Here is a 12,547-nt window from a genome sequence, read left to right as displayed (position 1 = left end):
TATATATAAAGAATTATGTGTGTGTGTGTGTGTGTGTGTGTGTGTGTGTGTGTGTGTGTGTGTGTGTGTATTATTATATCATATTATATAAACAAGACATCTAAAATAAAATATTAATTTTTCAGCGAGCTTTGCAAAAAAATATTTCTGTTACACACTTTATATACAAAACCAGGCCTTAAGTACAGTACATAAAGTGGCATCATCAAATGCGATGATATTTTAAATTTTGTCCAAATACTGTTTGAGGCCACTGTATATGTAGTTTATTATGGATAGGGCCTGTATGTTGTTTTATTATATTAAAAATGTATAGGATATAAAGTTAATATATAAGATGCTAAAAGCACATGGTATTACACAAATGCATATTAAATGCATACATTCATATTGTGTTCATCTGCTGTTGAGGGGATCAGAGGCGGGAGGCGTCCCTCTCCTAATCTTCTGAGGGGGTCAGAGAGTATAAAAGACCTGTAACCCCTGCACCGCTCCCAAAGAAAGCCGAGCGTTGACATCCACCCCTCCACAGGAGAGACATACATAAGAAACGGTGCAGCTGCACCCAGTCAACAGCCTGTCAATCAACAAACCTGTGAGTGCAACCTTAAAATATTTAAATATCCATAAGGAATGAGTTGTTTTGTAATATTCTGTAACAATGTGGCTGAAAATATACAATGTGTCAAAAGGTCATAATACTCTAAGGTATTATGGGTCTTGAGGAGGATTTGACTGTACACCATGCTACTTATTATATGGGTACTTATTGAATAGTATGAAATATTGATTAGAGTTCAAATATTATGTGAGACAAAATGGACCATAAATTTGTATAACAGACATACAAGGTTGCCTGGGATAAGTCATTTGTACAGTTTATTGATCATTTTGCATAACCACAGAATGCCATAATTGGCCAAACAGAATAATCTAGGAAGCTGTATAATTATATTTATACAATATATCTGTAAAATTTAAACACTTTCAATTGAACAATTTAAATGAATCATAAATGGATTATTTTTATTAACACTGTTTAACTGGATAGGCCATATGCACTGAAAAATGTTGTAATATTGTGTAATATTGTTTAATATTGTGTTTAATTAAAGTATATATATATTTGTGTGTGTGTGTGTGTGTGTATATATATATATATATATATATATATATATATACACACACACACACACACAAATTATCCACTGAAGATTCATCTTTAACATTTATGCATGTTTGTTGTTTAAAATATATGAAAATATGCAAACCATTGACTTTTTAAATATAAATATAATGTTGTGAATATGATGTTAACAGAATTCATTATAGTTACCTCAGTTCCAAGAAAGAAAGAAAGAACAATTGTGCAGCAGGCATCATTGCCATTGTCTATTCCCATTAATCTTTGAGGAATATACCCGAAGGTCATATTTCGACTCTTATCTTTTCTGTTTGCTCAGCATGTTTGGTGTTATCCCTGCTCAAATAAGATTAACCCAAGTGCAGATTGCCACCATTGGGATGGGGGACATTTATTAATCCAAGCTCTGGATTACACAAAATGGGTCACCCTACCCATCACACTTTCCCCGAGCTCATTTCTGGGAGCACAGGCCATGTTAGACATTCAATTACAGTTACTCCTCAGTAAGAGGATTATGGGTATAGTTTTCTCAGTCTGGGGTGGCTGCCATAGATATTCATTAGCTGTCGGTTTGACCTTGCAATTACTGTAACCTTCCTGGCCTAATGTGTCATTTAAAAACCTGTGTGTTTTTATGTATCATAAAGTCCTCCACAGTACATTTTCTTTCCAGAATGAAGCCAAAATCAATTTTATAGAAAAATCAAAATGTCATTGGGTGTGAACTATAAACTCACTCCAGTCTTTCTGGTGTATTTACATTAGCACTACATCACGGGGAGCGAATACAAAGAAAAGCGACCAACGGTGACCAACAGCCATGAATCTTGAGCCGCCCAAACCAGAGATCAAATCCGCCACCCGTGTCACCGGTGGTCCTGCCACACCACGCAAAGGACCACCCAAGTTCAAGCAGAGGCAGACTCGCCAGTTCAAGAGCAAACCACCAAAGAAGGGTATCCAAGGGTAAGTTAGACAGTAAAATCATTATTGTAATGGCTTTGTGATATTCCACACTTCAGTCATGCTTTATTACACTAAGAATAATTAAATATGTGCATATTCAATAATTCTGCAACATGACTTCAAAAAATATCATGTATTTTAAAATAGGTATCTAATTGAATTTAACATCTATTTTTATTTAATTTATTTTTAATAGTTTCGGAGACGACATCCCTGGCATGGAAGGTTTAGGCACTGGTAAGTTTAATCTGCATTTCTCCTCACGTGTTTTGCCTTCATGACAATATCACCTACCATTTATTCTAAGCTGTCCTCGTCTGAAATGATTAGTCTGATCATTCAGTGCATCATCAAACATCCCATATGACATTAGGACATCACTGTGATTAAACAGACGTGAATGCTAGCTGGCCTTCAAGCTGCTTAAGTTAACTCTTTGATTGATAGATGAACTCATGTTCCTGTGTTTCTACCTACAGACATCACTGTCATCTGCCCCTGGGAGGCCTACAACCATCTGGAGCTTCACGAGCTGGCTCAGTATGGTATCATCTGAGCCCGTCACCTTCCCATCATCCTCCGGGCAATTTAGACCCTTTCCTGTCATGTTCTCCAAACCACCTGCCTCCATCCTGGCCATCGTCTCCATGTGGACCGTTCCAACTTTTATAACAGAATAAACACCAAAAACCGCAACATTTATACAAATGGAAAAACTAAGAAAAATCAACATCAACAAAAAGAAAATCTGTCTTACTATCTATCCCTCTGGTTTCTTTTCTTTCTTGCAGTCCAAGATACAGAAAAGTCTATACGATCCCGTCAGATCACATTCTGTTTGCCTAGAAAAACAGCTGCTCTTTACTTTGCTCTCTTCTTCTTTTTCTACTCTCCCTCCCTGTTTTCTTCTGGAACACAAAACATACGCAAGCAAGACAGCCTCAGAGTGAGTTAAAGCAAGACACGTGCCCGTGAAATGAATGGCTTCTCATTTCACGTGCCTCGGTGCCTCCTCTGTCCACCTTCGCCGAGTTCATAAGAAAAGATCGAAATCCTGTAGAGATGAAACACCCTGCTGGCCGACATTAGATTCCCAAAACTTTATTTCATCCCGTTATTTCCCCATCAAGGTAATAATTGCTGATTTTAATGTTTCAAACCTTTTCACTCCCTTGTACTTTTTTTTTGTGTGTGTGTATTCTGTGTAAGGATACCCTCAGGAACCGTGTATCATGTTTGCTTTGTGCTTTGCAACCCCTTCATTCAATGCATTTATATGTTAGCACACATACAGGCACAATTTCATTTTTGGCTATACTTTTCGGTTTCAGTAAGTCTCTCAGGTGACTGTTAGGGAACAGTGTTGGGCTGTCATGTCTTGTGTTTCTTTCATCCGTGATCATTTTGTGTAGTGTAGTGTTTTTGTTTTTGTTTTTTCTTCCATTTTTCATGGCCATCGTCTGTCATCCTCATAATCACACTCCTTGTTATCATTGTGCCCCACTTTAGTATCATTTCTATTGAATGTATTCATTACTTTCCATTTTTATATTTCATTGTAAAATATTATTCATTATAATTTAATCTATTCATTTAAATGTCCTGTATCTTTCATAGATTTATGAGTTTCTTTCACTTAATTGGTATTGTGTCAAGTATGTGTTTATTTCCCTATGTTTATGTTTGTTGCATGCTCTATCTTTCACTATTTTGTTTGTTCATTCATTCATTTGTTCATCCATTAGTTTAGTCACATTCTAGATTTTTTATTTAGTAAGAAAAGCCCATTTCCTGCAGAGTCAGATCCTCATGTATCCAAATAATACATCCAAAGTCAATTCTATGAAAAGATGTGGTTTGCACAAGCATGAACATATGTTAATTTTTGCACAGATCCTTTATATGTGTTAGGACTGTGTGTCCTTCTGAATCCTTAAGTCTTGAGTGAAGTTCTTCTGTGTTGTTTAGGCCTGTATTTTGCAGATATAGGGTTTCAAGCTGAACATGTATCCATTTTGAGAGCATATTTGAGGGTTGACAACATCAGTGACTAAAGTGAAGATTTCTGTCTACGGGATGAGATCAAAATAAAGCTTGAAAAAAAGAGAAAAAATTATTTGCCTGTTTTTTATGCCTATATGATATTATTACAGTCAATAAGCTGGGAAACGAAAAAAAAAAAAACATTGTTAAAAACATTGTTTTTAATGATAATATAAAATTTTCGAATATAAGGCTACAAGCCAAGGATTATTTTTATTTTTTTTTCAAATGTAATGCATTAGCTAATATTTAAAGAATCAACCACCTGGTGAATAAAATATAACCTTGTATAAAATATAGTTAAAGTCAGTGCTGAAATATTTTATTTGTTCAGAGAGTAGTTTTGATTTCTACTTGTTCTTGGTGTTGAATGCAGTGTAATTTTCAATTCAAAATATACATTATATAAGCAAGATATATTATAGATGTTTTCCTAAAGCCTCAGGATAATTTCTAACTAGTCAGTTCCACCACCAATAAGCATACAAATGAAGAAACAGCAACAACAACAAAAACAACAATGAAAAACAGGTTAAATTAGCCTACGGTGTAAATAAGATGCCACAGAAGAAAATATATTGATACAACACATCTGCATAATCTCTAGATGGAAAATTCTACAGCAACAAAAACCATGTATATAATTTAAAAAAGTTTTTGTTGCTGTAAGTAGTTTCTTATTTATAAAATAAAATAAAACGATACATACAATCTCTAAAAAATAAACGGACATTTACAGGAACACAACATTTAACTCTTTGTTTCTACCCGGTGACGTTAAGCAGGATCCCGCCATAGCCCGGACTCATATAGATGTAGCACCGGCTCTATGAGTTTGGCATCGCTGCATAGGTCCGAGCAGATCATATAAACAGCGATATTAAAATACGTCAACTCTCATTTCAGCGATATCAAGAGGGACGGTTCATCCCATCAACATGGCGGAAAACATAGTAAGTGTCAGTCTGCGTGTGTATATCGGTAGTTTGAGTGAAGTCTGTCATCCAGTGATGAGGCAGCAGAATTGTTAGCATAATGCTAATGATCAGACTCAACCAGAATCGTCTAGAAATGCATTGAATACTAAAGAAAAAACATTTATGTGTGTGTTTACAACACATCTGACTTGTGGTTGACTTTACTTGGCACAGGTTGATGCATTGACACATCTCGTCTTCATGTCAACTACTTATTAAAGTCTAGATGCTGAATTTCATCTTAATAAATAGCTGAGGTGTTAATATTAAGAAGGTAATATGATTGTTTAGCTTCCGTGCTTCTTATAGTTTTATATGTTGGAAGTGAAATGACATTGAGTAACTTATTAAAGTGCTTTGAATGACACATGATGTTTTGCTTTGGTTTTTGTATTAAGAAAAAGCGGTGAGAGCATGAGAGTAGCTCGGTGTTAATAATATTATGTCATTCAGTGAGTTGTGTGGCATGCATACCCTCTGCTATAGTTTATTGAGTGTCAAATGTCAATGGTCTGCTCTCCAACCACCTGTTTTCTCTTATTCATACTGGCTTGTTGTGATGATTTGTAGTTGAGCTCTCGTCTTGTTTCAACTTGTAACTTTTCTGTATGAGTAATTCTGTGCTAGATCAGTGTGAGAAACAAGCATATGATTGAACAACAAACATACCTGTTGTAGTAACCATAAACTTACTTTCCCTTCCCTTATGTTTATTCATTGACAGGTCATCCGTGTCCAGTCTCCAGAGGGAATGAAAAAAATCACCTCAACAAAACGTGAGACAGCTGCAGGTTTCCTCAAGAAGGTATAAGGAACCTCACTCTGTGATATTATTTTCTTTCTCATATATTGTACAATTATCTTATTTAAAACCTTTTAATGACAGTAGGGCACACACACACACACTCATTATGTATATGTGTGTGTGTTGTGTATATGCTATATACAGTAGTCAACATTTGAAGTGGATCAAAAAAGTTCATCAAAGTTGTCCTAAGACAAGAACACATTTTGGTTTTAGGACAACTTTGATGAAAGGTTTTGATCCACTTCAAATGTTGACTACTGTATATATTAGCAAGGAACCATTTAATTTTTAAAAAAGTGACAGTAAAGACTTTTATAACGTTAAAAAAAAATTCTATTTCAAATAAATTTAGTTCTTTTTAACTTTCTATACATCAGAGAATGTTGAAAAAGCATTACCGTTTCCACAAAATTATTAACCAGCTCAATTGTTTTCAACAATTGATAATAATAATAATAATAAATATTTCTCGATTGCCAAATCAGCATATTAGAGTGGTTTCTAAAGTGTCATGGCTTTGCTATCACATGAATAAATTGCATTTTAAAATATATTAAAATGCAAAACAAATATTTTTAATTATAATTATATTTCTCAATATTACTGTTTTTCCCAATTTGGGGCAAGTTGCATAAACGTAGTCACTATGTAAGACTGTGTCTTAAGAACTAGTTTCACCAACTAGCAATAGACAAGGGGTAATCAGACTTATTTTTCATATGCAAATTAAACCAATCTATCTTTTTTGTAACTGGATTAAAAAAGTTATGATCGGTCTTGAAGAAAAAAAAAAATATTCTAAACAGTTTATGCAACCGGCCCCTGGTGAGCATAAGAAACTGCTTTCAAAAACATCAAAAAAGTCTTACAAACTCCAAATTTTCAAACAGTAGCATATAATATATTTCCTCCAAAAATGGAATATAACATTTATCAAACAGCCTTTGAAGCTGTGGATTAAAAATAGTTTAGTGCAAGAAGAAAAATAGAATAAGTATTAAATATACTGTCAAATTAATTTTCTCCTTTCTATATAGTTATGACAGAGGTGTTACTATTCACCCCAGATAGTATCCATTGTCATGCCTCTGCACTTATGCAATGGTTACATTCATAGCCTGGCTGTGAAGAAGCTGAGAATAACACTACAACAAAAGCACAGCATCAGATCCTGTGAGTTCTTATAAAGTGACTCCTGTTCCTGCTGAGTGCTGAATGTTGATTTATTAATGAGGAGGCTCTGAAAAAGGAGACCTATGTCCATACGCTGCAGTGACACGCATTTCTGCTGTGGTGCAAAGCTTGATGGGCGGTGTGCTTGCAGCAAATTCAGGAGTGAACCAGGGCTTGTGGCCAAAATCCCATTGAAAGTGACCAAAATGCCTCTAATATAAAATGTAGGGCCTTTTATAGTTTATTTCTATTTTTTTATTTGGTATCTAAAAATTGCTATATTTCATAAAATTATATTTCTAGGTCTGATTAGTTGTATGTTTAGTAGAAAAGTAGTAGTAGGTAATCAATATTCAAAATAATTAAGCAGTTACCTTAATGTCAATCTTTGACCATTATGCCATTTGGCAGGGTAAATTGTAGTATAATAGAAGTCTTAGAGGATGTTGGTAGTTTAAGGTGCTGAAGGCTCTTTTGAGACGGCCAGAGGGTTTGTGTTTGCCTGATGTAGACACTGCAGGGCCCATTGAAGATTCATGTCTCTCAGCAGGAGGGTGGAGAGTGAGTCGGCGATCAATTGAGACCGTCTCCGTTTGATTTTGGGATTAAATGGCAGGAAAGAGACAGAGAGATGTCGAGGACTCTAGCTTTGAAAAATGTGTGCTTGTTCATCTTGTATTCTGGTGCATGGATTAAAAGAAATGCACACTGCATTTTTAAAAAGGCCTCCATGTTGAACGTTATTAACAGGGTAGTATGTTAGTTAAAAGTTAAATTTAGGACACAGTGCCCTGAGTGACCAGTAAAAGCTTTTGCTGATTGGATTAGTAAAGATATCGGTCTTCTGCTGCGTTTTCGGTTGCCTAATGGACAGTCGTTTGGACATGATGGATCAATTTGTTTCTGAGACTGCACTTTTTTAGAGTACTGTTCTCAATTTGTTACCAGAACCACCTCATAGTGAATTATATCTAGTTTAAATTCGGAACAGCCTGTCGAGCTACGAATGAGTTCACTTTGGACAGGTGTCCTATGAAATGAGTTATAAGTGAGTGTAGTGTAGGAGCTTTTAGATGAAGAATTTAAGGACTGGATTTGCTATGTCAGTGGCATCACATCTTTGAAAGATGCATTGTTTTCCTGTGTACATTCTACTAGTAGACTTTCCACTAGATTCAGTAGCTTAATAATTGATTAATAGATTTTCCATTGCATATGTATAAAGTGTTTGAAAATGAGGAGTGTATAATCTTTTTTTTTTTTTTCTTGCGCCATCATCTCAAATACTTTCTTTTCCTCTTTCTCTCATGCACCGTACTCTCATAACTTCATTAGAGTTTGAGCAATCTCTGAAAGGCAAACAGTCTTTACACATTTTGAATGTCTGTATTATTTAACATATCTACATTTTATCAGCTTATTAGTGGATGCTCCGAAACAGGGATAAGAGAAATGGACAAGGACTGTCCAATTGCAGCAGTAATGTTAGATCCATCATTTCCAGGAACAAAATGAAAGACTTGTCAGCTTCTTGTTTCTGACATCCTTTGCTACATTCTTGCCAGGTTGCCAAAGAGTTTGGCTTCAGTTCAAATGGTTTCTCCATTTACCTGAACCGGAACAAGACTGGAGAGATCCTGTCACAGAACAAGACCCTCAGTCTGCTGAAAGTCAAGTAAGTGTGTTGTTGTGACAGATTGGCTTTACTCAGTTGTGCACGTTGTGTGTTTACATGCATAAACATAACTGAATTGTTTTTCCTCTGTCTTTTAGGCATGGCGACATGCTCTTTCTTTTCCCATCCTCAGCTGGACCCTCCAGTGAGAACATGGACACAGCTCAGCCTCACACTTCTTCTTCCTACCCTTCCTTCCCTTCATCCTCTTCATCATCATCTTCCTTATCCCGTTCACACTCTGCACCACAGATCCAAGAGGACGAGATTGACCAGTATCTGTCCAAACAAGAGGGAAAGATCTACAGAAACCGAGACCCCCAGCTGTAAGTCTGCCTCACTTTCCACACTGCATTGGAAACAGTTTTTATAGCATATATTCCCAAAACCTTGAAGTTATTTTCATGCCATAGTTTGGAGGTACTGCATAATGCAACCTACTGAATAATTCATTGCAATATGAGAACTACAGAGTATTTTAGACATATTTTTATGTTTATAAAGCAATCTTTGTCATTGTTTCTCAGGTGCCGGCACGGTCTCATGGGGAAATGTGTGCACTGCGTACCATTAGAGGTAAGAACTTGTGATCCTCTCCTTGGAACACAAGAATACTGACGGGTCTAACCTAGTGGTTCTCAACCAAGGCACTTCAGTAAACTCTCGAGACTTAAAATGATTTAAAATAAGCTAATACAGCTAAAAACCATGTTGGAAACATACTTTTTAAAAATTTGTTGCCTCAACAACTATCATTTTTATTTATACACAGTCACAGAAAACTTGGATATGTGAGGGATTTTTAAAAGTGTGATATCTAGACCTGGGAGAGAGAAAATAATTAAAATCCTAAAAGGTCATGAAAATGTATTTGGTTATTTTGTAAAATATAATTGCTGCATGGCACAAAAGTTGCCATCTCATCTTTTATTTTCTGTTTCAATAGCCTTTTGATGAAGACTATCTGAACCACCTCGACCCACCGGTCAAGCACATGTCCTTTCACGCCTACATCCGGAAACTCACCGGTGGAGCAGACAAGTTAGTGCTTTTGAGAGCTCTCTACTCTCACTTAAATAAGGTTGTGGGAATAGAGTGATTTAATAAAGTTTTCCTGTCTCTCAGGGGGAAGTTTGTGGCGCTTGAGAATATCAGCTGTAAGATTAAATCTGGTTGTGAGGGGCATCCGCCCTGGCCAGAGGGCATCTGTACCAAGTGCCAACCCAGCGCCATCACTCTCAACAGACAGGTACACAACTCCTCTCAGTCTGCGTCATAAACATCTTTACTTTCATCTAACTCTTACATTACATACAGACAAACTGTTCACTAATCAATTTCTTGCTTTAAAAATGAACCCGCTGCTTCTTTGTTTCCTGCTCGGGCAAGTAAATGAGCGCTCCCTGAGGGGCAGTGTCATATTTCTATCTGTTTTGATCTGATGAAACTGCAGAAATATCGACATGTGGACAACATCATGTTTGAGAATCACACCATTGCGGACCGTTTCCTCGACTTCTGGAGGAAGACGGGTAACCAGCGGATGGGGTACCTGTATGGACGCTACACCGAGCACAAAGACATCCCTCTCGGCATTCGAGCAGAGGTTGCCGCCATTTATGAGCCTCCTCAGGTGAGAGACTCAGCTCTGACGCACAATCAGGGGCCCAGCATTTTTTTTTTTACTTCAAATAAAACAATAGCATTAAGTAAGTTTTCATAACTTTGAGTGATTGATTCTCTAAGCTTTTATTCTTTAAGCAATGATACCAGATAAACACAAGAGGGCAATGACAGTAACATTTAGGGCAGCAGTTTTCAAACTTTTTTGTTTCAAGGCCCCTTGTCAGAAGATATTTCTGTTGTTTCTGCTTAAATGAAGACAGCACTCTCTTTCCAACTTAAAGGAAACTAGGAGTGGCAATATATTAAAATAATTTAATAAAATAATAATATATCATTCAAATAATTGAATACTTTAATTCCAGAGGTTTCTGTTCATATGAATGAATTTAATTCAAACCAATGATAAAATTTGATCTGGAATACAATGTTAGAGTTCACTGACCATGTCTGCCATTTAATCCAAATTGCCCCCTAACGATGAATAAAGTTGTATAAATTGCATTGCTGTAGATTCTTGCGCATCATGCATATTATAGAACTATTTTATTCAAAAAAGTCAAGTACTTTTCCTTTCCACCTGTGTGCTTTGACTCAGATTGGAACCCAGAACAGCTTGGAGTTGATTGAAGATCCCAAGGCAGAAGCAGTTGAGGAGATTGCTGCAAAACTTGGCCTGCGGAAGGTGAGTCTTTTTCCATGCCTCTTAAAAATTGGGGGCTTGTCCGGGATAAGTAAACTGTGGTTTATCAAAGAAATAACATTTTAAATATATATATTTATTGCAGTGAGAGACTGGATAGTTTTGGTGTAGATCTGCCATACCTAGTGTAGTCATCCATCCCATGAGGCTCTCTGATGGGATTCTTAGAGTTCCTTTCTCTTCACACATCTATGGCTTCCATATGATACTTTCAAAATTACTGTCTGGTGCATGATAGAAGTGGCCTGATCAGTTATGACCCTTGTTACTGCCTAAGCATGTGGAACAGCTTCCAAATGTAGAAAATGTAAAGCTGTTTTTAATTAGTTATATTGGCTATTTTTTCAGGTGGGGTGGATTTTCACAGATCTTCTGTCAGAGGACACTAGGATAGGCACAGTCCGCTACACCAGAAACAAGGTGAATTGGGAAAAGAAGATGAGCATTTAACTAACTACACGGTGAGTTCTGAGATCATTATTAACCAAGTGGATTTATGTCACCTGTTTAGGATTCATACTTCCTGAGTGCAGAGGAGTGCATCACAGCTGGACACTTCCAGAACCAACATGCCAATGCGTGTCGGCTTTCCCCGGATGGCCATTTTGGATCCAAGTTTGTCACAGTGGTGGCAACAGGTATACAGCTTCCTCCTTTGCGCAAGATTTACTGCTGCTGTTCGGTTATCCAGTGTGGTGATAAATTAAGGCATGTGGTTGTGTCAAAAGCCTGTGTGGTATTTAGTTCAAGGCCGATAAATCAGTCTCAGTCCATGACATTTTTTGCACGGAATATTTTATTGGTACCCGGAAAAACTTAACAGGTTTAGTGCTAAAAGAAAATAGTGTCATGAAAAATAGAGCATGGATTTGACTAGCTTTTTTTATGCGTTGATAGGTGGTCCCGATAACCAGGTGCACTTTGAAGGGTATCAAGTGTCCAATCAGTGCATGGCTCTGGTGAGGGATGAATGTCTACTGCCCTGCAAAGATGTGCCTGAACTGGGCTATGCCAAAGAGTCCAGCACAGAGCAATACGTCCCTGATGTCTTCTATAAGGTACTGGACTAAAACACTCCTACTACAGATGATCAATCACACAGCATGTTACTAAAGACATATGCATAAGGGATGCATGCATGCACATACACTACCATTCAAACATTTGAGGTTGGTAAGATGCATCTTATGCTCACCAAGTCTGCATTTATTTGATCAAAAATACAATAAAAACAACATTAATATTGTGAAATATTGTTATGGTATAAAATAACAACTGTTTCTGTGTTAATAGATTTTAAAATGTTATTTATTTCTGTGTTGGGACATCTGAATCTGAAAGAGTTCATTCTAATTTGATTAATTTTGATTTGGTGCTATCAATGTTGGAAGTGCTTGTGCTGCATATGCTTGCAATGTTTGTGCTTTATATA

The 12,547-nt window shown here is 36.6% G+C and overlaps 2 protein-coding genes across 2 annotated transcripts in view; both read left to right on the top strand.

Annotated features, from left to right (window-relative positions):
- Nucleotides 1-477: 477 nt before the first annotated feature.
- On the top strand, nucleotides 478-4,217 carry LOC107690943 (retinal rod rhodopsin-sensitive cGMP 3',5'-cyclic phosphodiesterase subunit gamma). The gene is made up of 4 exons (XM_016489381.1): nucleotides 478-595; nucleotides 1,913-2,113; nucleotides 2,310-2,350; nucleotides 2,593-4,217. The coding sequence occupies exons 2-4, from the start codon at nucleotides 1,968-1,970 to the stop codon at nucleotides 2,667-2,669; spliced, it is 264 nt and encodes an 87-aa protein (XP_016344867.1). The 5' UTR covers nucleotides 478-595; nucleotides 1,913-1,967; the 3' UTR covers nucleotides 2,670-4,217.
- Nucleotides 4,218-4,938: 721 nt separating this feature from the next.
- LOC107690944 (nuclear protein localization protein 4 homolog) overlaps nucleotides 4,939-12,547 on the top strand; it is a 10,218-nt gene continuing 2,609 nt past the window's right edge. The window contains exons 1-12 of the mRNA XM_016489382.1: nucleotides 4,939-5,109; nucleotides 5,858-5,938; nucleotides 8,680-8,789; nucleotides 8,888-9,115; nucleotides 9,317-9,365; nucleotides 9,736-9,830; nucleotides 9,915-10,038; nucleotides 10,243-10,422; nucleotides 11,011-11,097; nucleotides 11,464-11,535; nucleotides 11,627-11,753; nucleotides 12,013-12,173. Of these exons, the coding sequence (XP_016344868.1) occupies nucleotides 5,095-5,109; nucleotides 5,858-5,938; nucleotides 8,680-8,789; nucleotides 8,888-9,115; nucleotides 9,317-9,365; nucleotides 9,736-9,830; nucleotides 9,915-10,038; nucleotides 10,243-10,422; nucleotides 11,011-11,097; nucleotides 11,464-11,535; nucleotides 11,627-11,753; nucleotides 12,013-12,173 (1,329 nt within the window). The 5' untranslated portion in view covers nucleotides 4,939-5,094. The remainder of the gene's footprint in view (nucleotides 5,110-5,857; nucleotides 5,939-8,679; nucleotides 8,790-8,887; nucleotides 9,116-9,316; nucleotides 9,366-9,735; nucleotides 9,831-9,914; nucleotides 10,039-10,242; nucleotides 10,423-11,010; nucleotides 11,098-11,463; nucleotides 11,536-11,626; nucleotides 11,754-12,012; nucleotides 12,174-12,547) is intronic.

This window comes from Sinocyclocheilus anshuiensis, unplaced genomic scaffold (assembly GCF_001515605.1).
Source record: "Sinocyclocheilus anshuiensis isolate Anshui unplaced genomic scaffold, SAMN03320099.WGS_v1.1 scaffold1885, whole genome shotgun sequence".
NCBI lineage: Eukaryota > Metazoa > Chordata > Actinopteri > Cypriniformes > Cyprinidae > Sinocyclocheilus > Sinocyclocheilus anshuiensis.
The sequence above is the reverse complement of the archived record's forward strand: the minus strand, read 5'-3'. Positions and strand labels throughout refer to the sequence as shown.